At 44.0% G+C, this 21,158-nt stretch overlaps 1 protein-coding gene across 1 annotated transcript; it reads right to left on the bottom strand.

The window, feature by feature from the left end:
• Positions 1-6,837: 6,837 nt before the first annotated feature.
• KLF2 (KLF transcription factor 2) lies at positions 6,838-11,281 on the bottom strand. Its single transcript, XM_069767727.1, has 3 exons — positions 10,911-11,281; positions 8,231-9,125; positions 6,838-7,984 (listed from the first exon to the last, which is right to left on the bottom strand). Exons 1-3 carry the CDS (start codon positions 10,980-10,982, stop codon positions 7,809-7,811), a joined length of 1,143 nt encoding a protein of 380 aa, XP_069623828.1. The 5' UTR covers positions 10,983-11,281; the 3' UTR covers positions 6,838-7,808.
• Positions 11,282-21,158: the final 9,877 nt, after the last annotated feature.

Below are 21,158 nucleotides of genomic sequence, written 5' to 3'. Positions count from 1 at the left end.
CCCCTGCATTCCATTCATTCACCAAGTTTTACAGTCAGGAGCACAGCTGCATTAGCAGAGCTAATTTTTAACTTTGTTTCAGGTGACAAGGGTCTTCAGTTGGATTAAGAGTATAAAAAAATATTAACACACCATGTGTCTTTATTTCTTTAAAATATTTTTTAATAATGTGTGTTTTATTAACCATTTCGTATTATTGGATTAATAATGGATAGGTGTCATAATTGACGCCTCTCCATTATTAACCTGGCTTAATGTCACCTTACAATATCAAGGTGACATTAACCCTTCATTACCCCATATCCCACCTCTACAGGGGAGTGGGAAGAGAGAGGCTAAGTGCCAGAATAGGCGCATCTTTCAGATGTGCCTTTTCTGGGGTGGCTGGGGGCAGATGTTCTTAGCCATGGGGGGGTCCTATAACCATGGTCCCTCTCTAGGCTATTAATATCTGCCCTCAGTCACTGGCTTTCCCACTCTGGCGGAGAAAATTGTGCGGGAGCCCACGCCAATTTTTTCCGGGATTTAACCCTTTAATTTAATAGCTAGAGACCCCAAATTTGACACAAAGACACTTCTTACATTACTAAAGAGGAATATGTAATAAAAGAAGGGATATGAGATGGTTTACTGTATGTAAACCATGTCTCATATCCTGTCGGGTTTGTGAAGGAGATAGCAGAAAAGCCGGTAATTCAATTGGCGGCTTTTCCTATCTAGCGCTGAATTAAATAAATATATATATATATATGTGTGTGTCTCACTGACACATATATATACTAGCTATTGAACCCGTTCTACGCCCGGGTGGCGAGCATTTATATTGGTATATGTTCTCCATCCTGGTATGTGCTGCTTCCATCCTGTGCCCTAACTTTGTTATGTGCTGCTACCATCTTGCACCTCCATCCTGTCATATGCTGCTCTTATCCTGCGCTCATTTTCTGTCATGTGCAGCCCCTATCCTGTGGTCTTATCCTGTTTTGTGCGTCTGCATGTTGTCATTCTGTTATGTGATGCTCATATTATGTCATGTGCTGCTTCTATCCTGCGCCTCCATCCTGTCGTGTGCTGCTCCCATCCTTCTCCCCCGTTTTGTGATGTGGTGCTGTCATCCTACGTCCCCATCCTGGTATGTGCTGCTGCCATGTTGTGATGTGGTGCTCGTATAAAATAGAACCTGAGTAAACGTGTGCGTATCTCACAGGAATCGGCACCTGCGCAGTTCGCGCTTTCCGGCGCCATTTTCTTGAAGACACACTGCAGTATCCAAGAAAATGGCGCCGGAAAGTGCAGACTGCGCAGGCGCCGATTCCCTCCGGGAGCAGGGGGACATTCATGGCCCGGAATCAGGTGGCATGAACTGCCACAGCATCATGAGGGCGGGATCATGTCCCCACGTCCCCTGTTTACGGTTCATAAATGTCCCCATGCTCCCGGAATCGGCGCCTGCGCAGTCCGCGCTTTCCGGTGCCATTTTTTTTTCTAGAATACGGACACAGACTATAATCTAACGCTAGGAGCGTCGCACTTGCGCAGTCTATAAAGGCTTCGGACAGAGTGACGCTCCCACAGTTATATTATAGATATATATATATATATATATATATATATATATATATATAGACTGTATACCTTATGGTTTTAAGAATATTTGAGCCGATGGATCCATGATATCGCCGTACGGAAGCCATACGGATGACACACGGATAAATTTGTGCGTAAAAATCGCATCCTTGCATTGAATACGGATCAGTGTTTTGGGATAATTACTGCGTATTACGGCCGTAAAAAAAACGGACCATATTTACTTACGCCTAGTGTGACGTCGGCCTTACAGTGTTATTACCTCATAAACTGACACTGATCAGAATTGTAAAATTTGGCCTGGTCAGGAAGGTGAAAACAAGCTTCGGAGCAAAGGAGTTAAATTGCAAAGCAAAAATAAGATGTTACCAAAAGGAATCTTTTAAAAATACTTTATCAGTTTAAGGCCTCCTGCAGACGGTTGTGCGTGATCACTCAGAGCCCTAATGTAGCATCCATACGTCTAGGAAAAAGCATAATATGATAGCATGCATAAAACCTGGGCTTCTTGGATAAACTGATCTTGAAAATTACCGTGGCCTTTGGTCATCATTTTAATATGAATTAAAACATTATAATACTGCGTGTAGTGCTCATGCAAGGATTTATTGTATTGTATGCTATGTCAAAATGGAGGGCATAGCTACAAAGAACATGCAGCATTTGCATCCTGTGCGGATGTGCCTTAAAACTAGCCTACACAATGAGATAATTTGCCTGATATTAACACAATGCAGGGCTATTAGTGCTTTGTCAAATGTATATTATCCCTAACACATCAATCAAATGTTGAATAAGGCAAACACATTAGTACAACATCCACCGTATTGTTCAACATAGCCCAGTTGAGGAATATGCTGCCAGCTATACAAGCACAGACTGGCCACCAGGGGATCAGGTGAATCACCTGGTGGACCCTTGTACAGCAATGAACCTTCCACCCTCCACATGGGCTCTGTTTAGCACAGTATATAAAAGGGTTGCCCAGTGAAAGCAATATATCACTATCTGCATGATAGGTGATAATTTGTTGGAGGTCCAACCGCTGTGACCTACAACAATCAGCAGAGCGGGGAATATTTATCCCCATTAGGGAAGAGTCAGACGGCAGTATAACAAGGGGAAGGATCGCAGCACAATGCTTGGACTGGCCGCGAATTCTCCTAGCATGACAGCTGAATAGAAATACATGCTGTCACGCTCGGGTTTGGAGAGTCGACGGCCAGTCCAAGTAAAGCGATGTGATCCTCGTCCGAGATATACAGCAGTCTGATTCTTCACTTAGGCTACGTTCAGATTTGCGTTCCGCCGGGCTGCGTCGGGCGCAGCCGCGGCGACGCATGCGTCATGCGCCCCTATATTTAACATGGGGGCGCATGGACATGCGTTGTGCTGCGTTTTGCGATGCATGCGTTTTTTTTGCCGCACACGTCAGGGCGCAGAGGACGCAGCAAGATGCATTTTTTTTGCGTCCAAAATTTGGCAAAAAAGGACGCATGCATCGCAAAACGCAGCGTTTTAGCGTGCGTTTTGGTGCGTTTTTATTTGCGTTGTGCGTTGCGTCGCCGATGCAGCGGCGCACAACGCAAATGTGAACTGAGCCTTAGAATGAAGCAGTGCAACTGCTCAACTGCTGTTTCCAGCAGCCCCATAGGGAAGGAATGGAGCATCAACAGGGCATCTGACCTGGCACTCCATTTTGTGACAGTGATAAACATTTTTCTATCTGATCAGCATGTCCTCTTGATAGGCAATAACTTATTTTAGCTGGAGACCCCCAATTCAATACATGTTGTTTAACAGGTAAAGTGTTGAAAATTACATGGAGAAAGCAAGCAATCAAAAGCATGAGGTGCCAGCAACATGCACTTGTCAGTGTTATAGAATAACACCAGTGCAGCCTACTGAAACATTGTTAACATGCCCCGACCTGAGATCTCAAGGCCAAGTTCATTATTATATTTTCACCATTTGTCAAGTTTGTTTTCTATATAACTAGCATAGAGGATGCCTTTAAAATATCACTTTTAATAATCTTAATAAAAATCTATGTACATAGCTTGACCCCAGTCCGATATGAATAATCAACAAATAGCCCCCATGATATCGTAGATATACAGTATCCATCAGGACTAGTGATGAGTGAACGTTCTGGGATAAGGTGATATCAGAGTATGCTTGTGTGCTGAGTGTCTTCGGCGTGCTCAAATAATACTAGAGTCCCCTCGGCTGCATGCCTTGGGGGTGTTTAACAGCCACAACACATGCATGGCTTTCCTGTTTGGCAATCCCTGCATGTGTTGCAGATGTCGCACAGCCATGGGACATGCAGCGACGGAGACTCAAACATATTCAATTATTCGAGCACTCGGTTCGCACACGAGCATGCGCTCAACAAGCATGTTCCTCATCACTAATCAGGACATATCAACAAGGGAAGTATCCAAGTGTAGCTCTCATGTTGTACACCCCAGAAATGATCCCTCCCTAGGGTACTTGGATACTGCCTTTGATAGAGCGAGAGCTAATACAAGGGGCATGACAGGGTAGAGAAATCTGATCAGGTCTACCACTGCAGGTGAAAACCCTTGAAATCTGACATCCCTATGGCTCCAATAGTTAAGAGCTGCACATGTTTTTTGACTTTCTATGTGCAATGACACTTTACGTGTGATACATCCTACTTTGCGTATTTAGGAACTAATAGTCCCTTTATGGGTCTTTTTGTTGACTAATCATATCTGACTGAGTTTACATGATGTGATGTGTCTTGATGTATATATCTCAGGGATGCTATTTTTTTTATTATTCACATTGGAATGGGGGTCATGCTATGTGATTTTTATGAAGATTAAAGTTATATTTTAAAGTGATCCTCTATGCTAGTTGTATAATAATTATTCTGCGGAATAGAACCTACAAATATTAAGCAAGGTTCCAAGCTTTTAGTTTTTGCTTCTTTTTTTTTGCCTGATTTTCATCTTTGTGGGTGGTCAAAGGGGTTTCCAGATATTTGACTAATTCATCAATTATGAGTTTTAAATAAGTCACAAAATTTGAAGCAAATGTACTCCAATCTCCACACTTTGTCTGCCTGAATAGCAGACATTAATTAGCAATTCATAAAAATTGAGCCAATTATCCAATCATACCCCCCTCTACAAATATACTACCAAGGCGAGCAGTATTGAACACCAGCCCTCTATACAGGGGGCTATCTACTGTCCCTAAGGGTGCAGTCAGATGGCCATGTAACATGGACGATAATCACATCTGACTGCATCCTGATTACAGTGGCCATATACTGTGCGTTTTGTTGGCCCCCCAGCCACTACGATGTTACCAAGTGGGCGTTATATCGGGAGTTGTTCATTAGACACTACTACATCACCAGTGACTCCTGGATTCAATGTTTTTCAAGCCTGTGACAGGATAGCAGCATTGCACCACTCCATGATGAAAAATAGCTGCTGCAGAGGTAAGCTCGGGCTGCTGGGTGGCCCAAGATGGCAACTACAGAGGTAAGCTCGGGCTGCTGGGTGGCGCAAGATGGCAACTACAGAGGTAAGCTCGGGCTGCTGGGTGGCGCAAGATGGCAACTACAGAGCTAAGCTCGGGCTGCTGGGTGGCGCAAGATGGCAACTACAGAGGTAAGCTCGGGCTGCTGGGTGGCGCAAGATGGCAACTACAGAGGTAAGCTCGGGCTGCTGGGTGGCCCAAGATGGCAACTACAGAGGTAAGCTCGGGCTGCTGGGTGGCGCAAGATGGCAACTACAGAGGTAAGCTCGGGCTGCTGGGTGGCGCAAGATGGCAACTACAGAGGTAAGCTCGGGCTGCTGGGTGGCACAAGATGGCAACTACAGAGCTAAGCTCAGGCTGCTGGGTTGCCCAAGATGGCTGCTGCAGAGGTAATCTGCATGCACACGCTTTATGTCAGGTTTTTTTTTTTTTTACTGATTTCCAAGTCCTTTGTGCATGATGAAGTGGAAGTTTTACCTGAAATTTTCTTTGAGTTCTCAAGAACATTTCTTCCATGTTTTTATTCACTGTAACAACATACCTCACTTTGGTAATATATTTGTAAAGGGGTATGATTGGATATTCGGCTAATTAATGTCTTTTCAATCAAGGCAGATCAAGTCTAATTAACCCTTGTGTGGGGCCTGAGGACTCAAAGAAATTAAAATTTAAGTGAATTTTCCACTTTACAAACATAATTGAAGAAACACACACACACCATTTTGAATTTGGTGCAAAAAACACTTGGACCAATTCACTTAAAGTGGGCAAGTGTGATCAACAAACTGGATCAAAAACAAAACATGGCCATCTGTGGTGTTGGAAACTATTTAGCACAAATCGAGGACACATGTAAAACATGCCCATGGACTAATGGATACATGCGAAATTAAAATAAAAAAATTAAAAAAAAAACACAAACAGGTGTGTAAATGTGGCACATCCATGTCAGGGCATGTATCGGACTCAATGCGGCACAAACCCTCACCACAAACATTGCTACCGTAGGATTTGTAAGCCAAGACGAGGATTGTGTGAAAAATAGAAACACTTACACCACTTGTGTAGTTTTCACCCACTCCTGGTTTTGGCTTATAAATACTGTATTGCAGTAAAATACTGACAGTGTAAATGTGGCCAAATAGTAAATGGCAACACAAAATACTGTAAAATACAGGAATTGTGATCCATTTCATACCCATGCAGTTTGACACAGGTGGCGTATCAAACATTGCTATAGAAAAATCAAAGTAATTGTTTTAGTGACTCAGCTAGGTAGCTTTGAATGACTCATTTCAATAAAATTAAAAAAAAAAGTACCTTTTTTTACTATATCACAAGCTGCATGACGAATGATCAGCTCTAAATGCAGTACTCCAACATAAGCAGCAGGTGGCGATATTTAGACACTGGTATTGGGAAGATTTGAGTAGTTACACTTCACCAATCACACATTGGGGATTCAGCTTTTTAGTGTAAGTGAATCACGAATTGACAGCCACAATTCCTTTTGTGTAAATTGTTTAATCTGTAGCTTTACAACCTAATGAAAGAAAAGAACAATGTTCAAAATTGTTCAAGTATGTTAGAAATTAGCCCAACTTGGGTCTCTCCCTAAGGTGGCTAGCATGTGTGTATTTCAAGTATGTTAGAAATTATGACCTTTAGCTAAATGAAGTCTCGCCACCCACCCGTGCCCCAATTCATATAGATTTAAAAACAGACAACTGGTTCTTTTAATTCAACTTTTATTTATAAAAAAAAAAAAAAAAAAAACACAACAAATGGAAAAGTTGTTCCAACATTTTAAACAAAGAAAATAGCAAAAAGCCATTTGTCACCATATGTACACTGTACAACTGTATTTACAAGTCTGCATAATTACATAAATACTTAATATAAAAAGGATATTTTTTTTTCAGGCAGGACCTCTAGCCCTGCAGTTTTTAATAGTGTAACATTGCAAATACTCTTTATATAAAATATTCCACGGGAAGAAAAAAAAAAAAAAAAAAAGTCCTAATGCAATCCCTATATTTAACAGAACACCATCGAATATGCGAGTTTATTCTGTCAAGTAACATCAAGATATGGCAGTTTCATACAAACATTGTCTTGTAGTAGGCAGTTACAATCGAGTTAAACTATGGAATGTCAGAAGATACATTCACTGCATTGCACGTTAATTTCCAATGTAATTTTCTTCTGAAAAACCTTACCCAGCTCACAAAACATTACAGCGATTAACATCTGATCCCATGAGGGCAGAAATGCATTGTAGTGCCTGGACCTGGGATCAATAGGCGCTGGATTAAAAAAAATTCAGAAGATGTCAAATACGTAGAGCTATACTGCATCACACAATGCAATAGCTACACTCATTTTCTCCATGTTTAACAATCAATGCCCTGTGAAATGCTGTTTGCTGCTATTAAAGCCTGCAAAGGGTTAACAATCAACTATTTCAGATTTATCTATAGAGGTGTCTAAATAACCCCATCTACAGAGGTGTTCCAGTTAATGTGCAAGTTCAAGTTATACTAGGTCCAGCCTTCATTGTCTAGAAGTCAAGTTTTTCCTTGCACGGTCCGCTAGAGATCCAGAGGGACTTCTATGCGCCCGTGCGGTACCAGCTGTAGTATGCCCCAAATCAGTTCACAGGAACAGTACATGTGCCATACTGAATTGCTTTAGTCCAAGAGTTACATATGCCTCTTCATGTGCAGGGCCAAGTGGTCTGAGCGGGAAAAGGCACGATCACACAGGTGACACTGGAAGGGCCGATGACCAGTGTGTTTGCGGAAGTGGCGTGTAAGCTCATCAGATCTGGCAAACTTCCATCCACATCCTTCCCAATTGCAGTGATAAGGTTTTTCACCTGGAGGGTGGAAAAAAAATTAATTAGTTTCTAATCCCCAACCATCAATCATGCAGCTAACCAGATGTAAATGGACATAAACATTTGGCCTGACCTGATTAATAACAATTTCTATGGGATTCCCAAACTAAACATATAATGAGAGATATATATATATATATATATATTTTACATTTTTAAAAACAATCAATGGCCCAGTGGATCTAGGACAGGACAACATTAGTGGCAATATAAATTACTACCTACCAGTATGGGTCCTTAGATGAGCCTTGAGATGAGAGCTTTTGGTGTACGTCTTTCCACAGCCAGCATATGAGCAGGTATGTGTAGCTGTTCGCTTTCTGGGCCATGATCTTCGTCCCCTCTTTGGTTTGGAATCCAGAATTTCCAAAGGAGAACATGGAGGAGTTGTGACCCCTCTAGCAGCAGACAACTGCATAGACAAACTGTCCTCAAACATGCCAAATTGTGACGTTCCGTGATACTGGTTGGAAGGTGGATGATGGAAAGCTGCTGCATTATGGTAACCATGGCTGTATGGCATTGCTGGATGGCACATTAATTGTGTTGGACAGTTATTCATCAGCAAGTCATCTGGGGTCTGTGGTGGAATGTCACTGCCTCCCATCTGAGGAGAGTTTGCCAGTCTTGGCTGGTCATATGCCATCATGCAAGCAGCGCTACCTTCCTGCTTGATTTTGGGACAGGACTGAGGTACCAAGCCCATTATAGGTCCATATGAGTCCATTGGTGGTTCGGTTTTAATGGTGTCTGGAAAATCAAAGTTTTGACTCACAAAAACCCTCCCTGGAATTCTGTTTGCTTGACAGTAGGTGTCCATGGCAGGTCGCATAAACTCAGTCACAAGACTAGATGAACTATAAGGTGGTGGGCTGTGATCTGCGTTGTAGCCCCCTGGAGAAGGGGTTGTTTGGTAATAAGAGCATACGTCAGCAGTAGTCAGGGAATAATCTCCACAGATCTGGTCACTCTTGCCATCACCCATGGACAGCACGAACTCTAGAACGTCATGCAAATCTTCATCATCTTTCTTGGCATCAAAGGGATCTGCATTGTCCATCACATCATGGACGTTAAGGATGGTATGTAAAGACTTGGATTCATAAACACTCTTCCATTTCTGCAAAAAAAAAAAAAAAAGGAACAAATATAGTAAGACTAAACAGTGCATGAAGGAGTGCAGTGTTCACACATCATATGATTTAACGTTATACACCTGCAGCACAAGTCGAGCAGGCACAGATGGTCAGCATTAAAACTGATTGTAATGGAACTTAGATACCCAGATCGGATCACCAATGCCGAACTCCACACATCTGACCATTCATACAGATCACCTATGCAGGTCCCCCCAGATCAGATCATTTATGCAGAACTCCACAGATGCAGGTCCCCCCAGATCAGATCACTGATGCAGAACTCCACATATCTGACCATTCATACATCACCAATGCAGGTCCCCCCAGATGCCCCCTATATCCAGGTCTCCCCAGATCGGATCACTGATGCAGAACTCCACAGATGCCCCCTATATCCAGGTCTCCCCAGATCGGATCACTGATGCAGAACTCCACAGATGCCCCCTATATCCAGGTCTCCCCAGATCGGATCACTGATGCAGAACTCCACAGATGCCCCCTATATCCAGGTCTCCCCAGATTGGATCACTGATGCAGAACTCCACAGATGCCCCCTATATCCAGGTCTCCCCAGATTGGATCACTGATGCAGAACTCCACAGATGCCCCCTATATCCAGGTCTCCCCAGATCGGATCACTGATGCAGAACTCCACATATCTGACCATTCATACATCACCAATGCAGGTCCCCCCAGATGCCCCCTATATCCAGGTCTCCCCAGATCGGATCACTGATGCAGAACTCCACAGATGCCCCCTATATCCAGGTCTCCCCAGATCGGATCACTGATGCAGAACTCCACAGATGCCCCCTATATCCAGGTCTCCCCAGATCGGATCACTGATGCAGAACTCCACAGATGCCCCCTATATCCAGGTCTCCCCAGATCGGATCACTGATGCAGAAATCCACAGATGCCCCCTATATCCAGGTCTCCCCAGATTGGATCACTGATGCAGAACTCCACAGATGCCCCCTATATCCAGGTCTCCCCAGATCGGATCACTGATGCAGAACTCCACAGATGCCCCCTATATCCAGGTCTCCCCAGATTGGATCACTGATGCAGAACTCCACAGATGCCCCCTATATCCAGGTCTCCCCAGATCGGATCACTGATGCAGAACTCCACATATCTGACCATTCATACATCACCAATGCAGGTCCCCCCAGATGCCCCCTATATCCAGGTCTCCCCAGATCGGATCACTGATGCAGAACTCCACAGATGCCCCCTATATCCAGGTCTCCCCAGATCAGATCACTGATGCAGAACTCCACAGATGCCCCCTATATCCAGGTCTCCCCAGATCGGATCACTGATGCAGAAATCCACAGATGCCCCCTATATCCAGGTCTCCCCAGATTGGATCACTGATGCAGAACTCCACAGATGCCCCCTATATCCAGGTCTCCCCAGATCGGATCACTGATGCAGAACTCCACAGATGCCCCCTATATCCAGGTCTCCCCAGATCGGATCACTGATGCAGAAATCCACAGATGCCCCCTATATCCAGGTCTCCCCAGATTGGATCACTGATGCAGAACTCCACAGATGCCCCCTATATCCAGGTCTCCCCAGATCGGATCACTGATGCAGAACTCCACAGATGCCCCCTATATCCAGGTCTCCCCAGATCGGATCACTGATGCAGAACTCCACAGATGCCCCCTATACCCAGGTCTCCCCACTGATGCGGATCTGAGGAGCCCCGCACCTGTCTTCACCTGCCCACACGTGTCTACTCGCCCGATACTTACTTCCTGGAAGCACTTCTCTCTGGGGTTTGCAAAAGTGGAGAAAGAAGGGAGGATGGTCTCCACTAGAGCCATCTCTGTGTTCCTTAAATCCGGGTCAGATTGTCAGCACCGGCGTCAAAAAAATAATTCAGTAAAAGTTGAACTAAGTTACAGTGTTTCACCCCTCAGAAGAGAGGTCCGTCCGTGCCGTAGCGAAACCTAAACTTTCCTTGCAGTGAGAGGGGGCCTAGATTATAAATAAAGGCACGGGGGGCATGCACCAAACCAATTGCAGGGAGCGGAGGAAGCTTGTTCAGGATGAGGAGGCTGAGCTTTCAGTGGAGCCTAAATTTAGCAGCACTATATAAACCGTTCAGTTCAGATGAGTCTGCGACCAGCGCTGCAGCTCAGGGAGCCCTTTAAAGCGTTAGCCACGCCCCCGGAGTCACTAAGCAACCGAAGGAAACACAGGCTAACATGATTGCTCATGAGTGATTGATGTGTAACGTAGTCTGACGTATGAGGGAGCCCCGGGCCTGAAAGCCCGCCTTTTTTTCTCTTCAGCTGCGCGCGTGTGTATTCGAAATGACTTGTTAGTTCTGACAGAAAAAGCAGTGGAGGAGCGTTCACTTCCCTCATATACAGCTGCCATACTGCAGAAGGGGCCAGTCCCTGCAGGATAGTGCAGTCCAGGCTGTGCCCACATTGTGCTTTGTGTAGCCAGCGGGCCCTATCTATCTGGTCCCCTTCCTCAGGTTCCTCAGTTCATAAACTAGAGTAGTAAAAACCTGCAGGCTTTAGACAGTGCTCCCACAATGAGTTTTTGACGCTGCTTATTATAAAAACGCAGCGTGTTAAGCTATGTTCACACTAGGCGTTTTTGAAGAGTTTTTAAGCTTTTTTTATGCACATTTTCAGCTGCACACACAGTTCCAGCAAAGTCTATGAGATTCCAGAAATCTCATGCACACAGCTTGCTATGTTTTCCTGACTGCTTCATCAAATCTCTTGTTTTTTTGTCAAATGCAGCATGTCGCTTCTTTCAGCATTTTGCAGCGTTTTTCACCCATTGAAAGCAATGAGCAGTGCAAAAACGCTAAACAAAAATGCAGGTATCAGATTTTGTTGCCAGAACCTGATGAAGTAGATAGAATCAGATTATTTTTTATGCAGTAAGCTTTATCAGCATGCACACGAGACAAATGTACCCTGAAAAAAAACGCAGGAAAAAAAAGCACAAAACTAAGCAAAACCTGCTTTTTGTAAGCCACTTAAATACAGCTTAAAATTTGGATAAAAAAGCTGCAAAAAGGCAACGTGTGAACATAGCCTTTACAGTTCCAGCAAAGTGGATGGGATTTATAGAGATCTCATGCCAATATGATCTTTTTACTCGGCGTAATATGACCTGCCGTTCCTGTTTCAAATCCACAACATGATGATTTCTCTTGTGGTACGCTGAGTTTTCTGTGCAGATTTTCCCCATAGACTTTCATTAAATGCAGGAAAACCTGCAGGTAAAAAAACTCTACCTTTTAGTGTGTCTCCGCTGTAGAAATACACTAAAAAGGCATGTAATCCCCATGAAGTTTTGTCACAGCCAAATACCAGGAAATAGCACAAAAAGTAGCTTCATTTAAAACATGACAGACTAAAAAGATGAAAAAAAAATGGACTAAAAATGCAATAAATAAAACACACCTAATAAGTGCAGCAAATCTGCTCATCATCTCACCGTGGGAATGTAGCCTCAAGGTTCCCTCAGGCTGTACTTATTATTTCCATTTGCTAGCAGTGACCTGCAGAAGCCATTTTTGTTTTCTCAAACAGTTGTTTTTCCTTAGGCTGTGTGCACACATTTAGGAATTTTCGCTTTTTTGCGTTTTTCGCTATAAAACTGTGAAAAAAAAACGCATACAGTAAGCATCCTATTTTATAATGCATTCCACATTTTTTATGCCCATGCTGCGTTTTTTCCACGGCGGAATCGCATTCTGGAAAAAAACGCAGCATGCTCATTAAAGTGCGGAATCGCGGCGATTCCACACACATAGGAATGCATTGATCACCTTACTTTCCGCATGTGGTTATGCCCACCATGTGGGAAGTAAGCGGATCATGTGCGGTTGGTATCCAGGGTGGAGGAGAGGAGACTCTCCTGCAGGCCCTGGGAACCATATATTTGTTAAAAAATAGAATTAAAATAAAAAATAGTGATATTCTCACCTTCCGGTGACCCGCTCAGCTTTCCCGCTCCTCGCGATGCTCCCGTTCCCAAGGATGCTTTGCGAAAATGACCTGTGATGACGTGTGGTCTTGCGAGACCGCTGCGTCATCTGGGGTCATTGCCGCAATGCAGTACTGGGACCGGAGCGTCGCGAGGAGCGGGAAAGGCTGTCGGGGACGCCGGAAGGTGAGAATATCACGATTTATTATTTTTTTATTATTTTTAACATTATATCTTTTTACTATTGATGCTGCATAGGCAGCATCAATAGTAAAAAGTTAGTCACACTTGTCAAAGACTATGTTTGACAAGTGTGACCAACCCGTCAATCAGTTTTCCAAGCGATGCTACAGATCGCTTGGAAAACGCTAGCTAGCGGGTGTGTGTAGCCAGGCATCGTCTGATGGGACTACTACTCCCATCCGGCTATCTCTGGTGTCACATATAACAGTGACAGCATGAGCCGATGATGGGACAGTACTGTAGTAGACCCATCATCCATTGACTGTGTTCAATTAAAAAACACATTCATACCAAACACCTAATTCCCCAACACCCTCGATATCCTGCAATAAAAATAAAATAATAAACCACCATATACTTACCTTTCTGCCGTAGTCCATTTAATATTGAGTGTCCCATGGCTATCTCGCATGTAGAACAGTCACATCGAGAGATGTGACTTCTCTACCCGACTCCTGGTGATACACTGACAGGAGTTGATCCTCCCGCAGTGTATCACTACGCCGCCGTAAGGCCGGTTTCACACGTCAGTGGCTCCCGTACGTGAGGTGACAGTTTCCTCACGTACCGGAGACACTGACTCACATAGACACATTAAAATCAATGTGTCTCTGCACATGTCAGCGTGTTTTCACGGACCGTGTGTCCACTTGGAAAACACGGAGACATGTCAGTGTTTGTGGGAACGCACGGATCACACGGACACATTAAAGTCAATGGGTCCCTGTAAAACACGTACCGCACACGGATGCTGTCCATGTGTCGTGCAGGAGACAGCGCTACTGTAAGCGCTGTCCCCTCAGCTCGTAGTGCTGAAGCCCCATTCATTTCTTCTCTCCAGCAGCGTTCGCTGGAGAGAAGGAATGAAAAATCTTTTTTCTATAAATTTTTTTTGTTGTTAAAATAAAATTCACGGTAATCTCCCCCCTCCCACCCCCTGTGCGCCCGCCCGCTGGCATTAAAATACTTACCCGGCTCCCTCGATGCTTCCATCCTCTCAGCGTCGCAGCTCTTCCTGTATGAGCGGTCACGTGGTGCCGCACATTACAGTGATGAATATGCAGCTCCACCTCCCATAGGGGTGGAGCCGTATATTCATCACTGTAACATCTGGCTGCTGTGGGCTGGACGCTGCGAATGTACACAGCGTCCTTCCCACAGCATTTAGTGACCGTAGGAACATACCCTTATAAAGTTTTAGAAAATTAAACAGATATTGCATTTTCACGCAGTGTGAGTGTGTGTGTCTATTTACCATTTAATTAATGACGGTATATATATATATATTATGTTATATTATATTCACCTATATTGGCACTAGGAAATGACATCACAATTCTTTTTATTTATTTATTTTTTTACAAATAACATATCTTTATTTAGCTTGCAAATCCGCATGAAAATCCACATCAAATCCAAATAAAAAACGTGCGGATTTTCAACTGCGTTTTCTGCCAAGAGAAGAAGAATCTGCGCAGATTTTTACAAGAGGAAATCCGCAATGTGTGCACATAGCCTTAAGAGTAAGTTCACACTGGGCGATTTTGCTGCATTTTTTTCTGCAGCAAAACCTGATTTCTTGGCAGGAAAGAAGCTGCGGCAAAAACGCATGTTTTAGGGTAAGTTTACACAGGGCGTTTTTGCTGCGCAAGTTTAGGTGCGTTTTTGGTGCGTGTTTTTCATGCATTTTTTTTCTCTTTGTGCATGCCAATAAAGTTGAGTGCACACACAGAAAAAAACAACTTCCTGTAGATAGAATGAATGAATAGATAGACTAGATAGATTGATAGAATAGATAGAATGAATAGAAAGATTGATGGAATGGATAGATAATTTACCTGCGGTAACCTCTTCCCTGGCATTTTCCCACGGTCCACAGGTAACTTCAGGTCATTTTGTAAGGGAGCGCAAGCTGAGTGACGTCACCGCTAGTTACTGAGCCTGATCCCGCTGTGTCTCATTCATTCCCCAGTCGCATTAACATCGCTCCTGGTTGTAGCATTAACATCGCTCCTGGTTGTAAGCTTTATCTCCCCCAGATTCTGCGAGGGACACTTGTTATATTGGACTGCGAAGGATCAGGGAGTATACTTTTGTTTTTTTATTTTATTTTTATTTCAGAAGATTGAGGGCTTCGCTTGGAATGGCAGAATAATAAAATGGTAAAACTAAGTGTATTGTTTTATTTCATTAAAAGATTTTTTCTGCATGTGTGTGTTTACTTAACCCTATAATTACTAGTGGGAAGAGGCGGGCAAAGCGCCAGAATTGACGCATCTAATAGATGCGCCTTTTCTGGGTAGCTGCAGGCTGCTATTTTTAGGCTGGGGGCCTATATCAATGGCCTCTTACCAGCCTGAGAATACCAGACCCCAGTTGTGAGCTTTAGCAAGGCTGGTTGTCAAAAATGGGGGGGAACCCATGCCGTTTTTTTTTATTTATTTATAGCGCAGGAGCGGCAGATGAAAACTCCCATCCTGCTGTCCCTGTAATTAGCAGCTGTAGGTGTCAGATGATGGCAGCAGTAGTCCTGTAACACCCCAGGTAACCGGTTGTTACAGTGGCATTGCTTTCCTCACGGGGAGAGTGATTCCATGCTTGAAAGGCGAGGAAGGATCCCTTGAACAGGAATTCAGCACATGCAACACTGTTCTGACTCCAGACCAGAAGGGAGAGCTCTGAACCCGGTTTCAGAGGAGCTTCCCTAAATATAGATATATTCTGGTCTGGAGGAGAAGTTAGTCAGTCTGTCAGAGACAGGGAAGTAGTGCAGTCTGTCAGGAGAGTGAAGAGAGAGGAAAGCTGGGACCATGCAGCCACATGAGGTGCTGCAGCTCCTGGAAGGAACAAGAATAGAGCAGTCTGCAGGTAACTGAGAGGGGAAGAGAAACGCCGGAGAGTAAAGAGCTGGAGGTATGCTGTGACTGAGCTTCCTCCACACTAAAGCGCAGATTTCGGGTAGCCGGAAGACCAAGGTTGTGGGGGGTAACTCTAATCTGGCAGACAGGAGATTGCAGGTTGCCTGTCCACCATTAACACCCGAAGGCACAGTGACAGATAGAGCCTGGAGTCATCCTGAGAGACCCTGCAAAAAGGCTTGAGTTACCTGCCATGCGGGTAGTGTCCTACCAGCAAGGGGGACAGAGAGAACGTGAGGACCTTGTGTGAGGCCTAAGGCATTAAGGGACTACATTATAGCACAGAAGGGAAGGCTTCCAACCCCACCAGGTAAGGGGGATTCCTAAGTCCCTTCCAAGATGGCTGGACCATACCAGTACCTGTGATCTGGTACCCTGGACTGTGGCTGCCTGAACTCTACAGTAAAAAGGTAAAGAGACTGCAACCTCTGTTTCTTACTACACCATCTTTATCTACTACACCAGGAGCCCTGGGGACCCAGCTTCACCTGTTGGAAGCCATACCATCCAAGCTGCCATAACATCACCCCAGTGGACCCCTTTAAGCAGCGTCAGTCATCCCTGACCGAACACAGGTGGCGTCACGAACATTCTTACTCCAATCACCCCTTTAAAGACCTTTCCTTTAATTTGGAGGCCCAGGGCTACGGACCGGGTCACTGCCACCGTGACCACCCCTTTAACCCCTTCATGACCTTGGGATTTTCCGTTTTTCCATGTTCGTTTTTCGCTCCCCTCCTTCCCAGAGCCATAACTTTTTTTATTTTTCCATCAATATGGCCATGTGAGGGCTTATTTTTTGTGAAACAAGTTGTACTTTTGAACGACATCATTGGTTTTAGCATGTCGTGTACTAGAAAACGGGAAAGAAAATTCCAAGTGCGGTGAAATTGCAAAAAAAGTGCAATCCCACTCTTGTTTTTTGTTTGGCTTTTTTACTAGGTTCACTAAATGCTAAAACTGACCTGCCATTATGATTCTCCAGGTCATTACGAGTTCATAGACACCTAACATGTCTAGGTTATTTTTTTCCTAAGTGGTGAAAAAAATTCCAAACTTTGCTTAAAAAAAAAAAAAATTGTGCCATTTTCAGATACCCGTAGCGTCTCCATTTTTCGTGATCTGAGGTCAGGTGAGGGCTTATTTTTTGCATGTCGAGCTGGCATTTTTAATGATACCATTTTGGTGCAGATACGTTCTTTTGATCGCCCGTTATTGCATTTTAATGCAATGTCGCGGCGACCAAAAAAACTGCCCGCAATTCTGGCATTTCGAATTTTTTTATCGCTACACCATTTAGCGATCAGGTTAATACTTTTTTTTATTGATAGATCGGGCGATTCTGAACGCGGCGATACCAAATATGTGTAGGTTTGATTTTTTTTATTGATTTATTTTGAATGGGGCGAAAGAGGGGTGATTTAAAATTTTTTACTTTTGCCATGCTTCAATAGCCTCCATAGGAGGCTAGAAGCAGGCATAGCACGATCGCCTCTGAAACATAGCAGCGATCATCAGATCGCTACTATGCAGCTGAATTGCAGGTGTGCTATGAGCGCTGACCACAGGGTGGCGCTCACAGCAGGCCGTCATCAGTCTCAAGGACCTCTATGGTTACTATCCTGATGCATCGCTGACCCCCGATCATGTGACGGGGGTCAGCGATGCGCTCATATCCGGACGGATGGCCGGAAGCGCCGGTTAAATGCTGCTGTCAGCGTTTGACTGTGGCATTTAACTAGCTAATAGCGGCGGGTGAATTGCGATTTCACCCACCGCTATTGCGGGCACATGTCAGCTGTTCAAAACAGCTGACATGTCCCGGCTTTGATGCGGGCTCACCGTCGGAGCCCTGCATCAAAGAGGGGGATCTGACATCGGATGTACTATCCCGTCCGAGGTCAGAAAGGGGTTAATAACGTCCGGACCCAGTACCGAGTACCCCTAGGCCCTGGCGGGCGCTCCAGTCCTATTAGCTGACACCATTGACCAGAGGTAAAGTTTATACCTCCGATCACAGCTGACCCTCCCTACTGTCTTCTGACAGCATGGGAACCGCGGCTCTCTGACCGGCGGGGATGATTTCCCTGCCGATCAGAAGCTGTGTTTGCCGCGCTGTCATGCATATGACAGGGTATCAAACACTGTAATGTTGGATGACTGCTGCATTGACTCATCATTCAGCCTGCCGTCTAGATGTAGCAGAGCCTACGTCCCATCCGGCTGTCCTTGACTTTTCTGCAGCAAATACGCTGCAAGAAAAGTCAACCTGCGTATTTGCTGTGCTTTTTCACCATCCATTCAAGTCAATGGGTTGAAAACGCTGAAAGAAGTGACATGATCTATGTCCAAAAAATGCTGCAAAGCACAAAATACTGATCACCCAAAAAAACAATGTGTGTGCATGAGATTTCTGAAATCTCGTAGGCTTTGCTGGTACTGTAAATAGCAGCGGAAAATTAGCATTAAAAAAACACAGCAAAAACGCCCTGTGTGATTTTACCCTTAGTGCATTTTTATTTGCGTTTTTTTCATGTGCATTTGGGGCTAACTTGTGTCTCTTTGTGCATGCTAATAAAGTTGAATGCCTCCAGAGAAAAAAACTACTTGCTGTAGAACCATACCTCTAGATACTTTGAAAAGCCAGCAATTCTTGTGCCGCATACAGTAATATCACACTGACAGGTTAGAATAGAGTAGATAGAATAGATATATACACATAGAATACATAGATGTATAGATGTCAGTGACACACACATACCGTATTTTGCTGATTATAAGAAGCACCCCAAAATTTGATTTGAGGAGCAAAATAGGAAAAAAAACTATTTTTTAATAAAATGGTGGTGCTTCTTCTAATCCATGTGTCTTATTGCTTACCGGGGGTGGTGGCTGCAGTAAAGCGGGGTCCCAGGGTCACTGCTGGAGGAGGCAAGAGTGGAGCGTTGCTGCAGGCCGGGATGAGGGGGTGTTACGATGTGCGCAGCAGCGGTTGTTCGGTGGTGCGGGGGGCTCTGCCGACATTTTGTGAAAGCTCAGAGCCCCGCACTTTCGGTACATGGTTTACTGTGCGGTGGACTCCGGGAAAATGGCTGCCGGGGGTAATTGAAAAAATGACACAGACTACTTTAATAATCTCAATTAAACCATACTTTTGACCTCGCCGTGACTATAGTATACAGTATCTAATATATTCACTGTATATTATTTTCACCTTTGCACACATTTATGTAGCAGAGTCTGGACTTGAAGGCTTATATTAGAGTGCATTGTACATACACTCACACACGTATTGATTTGTGATTTCAAATAAATATACTTTATATACATACGTACATGCACTCATTGTTATTGTATTGGTTTCTCTTTTCTTTGGTTTGATTAATTTTTTCTAATCTAGCACTCTTTTTATGCATCTTTGGCTGGGCATGTTTGAAGTTATTGTTCAGATGCTGCCCATTTTGCACAGACCGAGGCCAGGTTCAGATGGCCATATTGAAAAAATGTTTTGCTCTGTGTGCTTGTCTGTATTGAGGCCGTGTGCTGGAGCTGCCTGTCTGGAGGGGCAACATCCATAGCCCCTTCCTTAGCTATTAATATCTGCCCGCAGCTGTCTGTTTTGCCTTTGCTAGTTATTAATTATAAAAAGACCCTACGTCATTTTCTTTTTGGGGTCCCCCATTTTAGTAACCAGTAAAAGCTAAGTATACAGCTGTGAGCTGATATTAATAGTTTGGGGAGCTCCATGTGTATTACTCCCTTCCCAGGCTATAGACACCAGCCCCCAGCTTTCCCTCTAAAATTTTGGGGGCTCCCACGCAATTTTTTTCAGAAATGTATTTATTAACTAAATACATGCACAGTAAGCTGCACATGTACTGGACTGCTTATATATGTGACTGACATCTTTCTATCTATCTTTCTATCTATCTGTCTAGTCAATGTTTATATCTACTCTATCTCTTCTATTATGACTTGTCATGCTGTGATTTTACTGTACATGGCTGATGAAATGTCAACTTTTCAAGTATATGCATGGAAAAATTACATATGCATGGTCCGAGTGCCTTGCAATTTTTTTCTCGCACCCATTAACTTCTATTGATGCTTGTCATCAGAGATTCGCATCCACTTGCAGCATGCTGCAATTTTTTATAAGTCTGATTGCAATCCAATCCAAGCTGATAAAGAAATTGTAGATGAGCATTAAACCATTGAAAAACATTAGTCCGAATGCAATCTGATTTTTTTTTTCAAATTGAATTCATCTCATTTCATTGCAAGTGGAAGCTAGTCCTATGGGCTCATACTCACATGTGAGAAACTCGGATGAGTCTCGCATGTTAAGGCTGCCGTCACACTAGCAGTATTTGGTCAGTATTTTACATCAGTATTTGTAAGCCAAAACCAGGAGTGGGTGATAAATGCAGAAGTGGTGCATATGTTTCTATTATACTTTTCCTCTAATTGTTCCACTCCTGGTTTTGGCTTACAAATACTGTTGTAAAATACTGACCAAATACTGATATGCAAATTGTCTCTTCAGAGAGGAAGAGGACTAAAACTCTAGTGCTACCTATTGGAAGTAGCAATCCTAACAGTCAATGTCGACCCTTTAATGAGCCTTGTCACATGACTTAGGATAATAGCCAAACCAGAATCTCAATTTGCAGACACTGTGTTTCGGGTACTTGTCAGTGCAAAGTGGAGATCTGGTTTGGTTGATTGAGAGGCGTCTGACCGGGATCCAAGAAGTATCGTTTCTCCTTGCGGAGAGTGACATGATAAGCATGTCGAGGTGAGGAGACTTAAAGCCACAATGCTCTTCTGGGAAATATGCAAATTGTCTCTTCAGAGACGAAGAGGACTAAAACTCTAGTG

This window comes from Ranitomeya imitator, chromosome 1, assembly GCF_032444005.1.
Source record: "Ranitomeya imitator isolate aRanImi1 chromosome 1, aRanImi1.pri, whole genome shotgun sequence".
In the NCBI taxonomy this organism is placed as follows: domain Eukaryota; kingdom Metazoa; phylum Chordata; class Amphibia; order Anura; family Dendrobatidae; genus Ranitomeya; species Ranitomeya imitator.
This window is presented reverse-complemented; position numbering and strand designations above follow the sequence as displayed.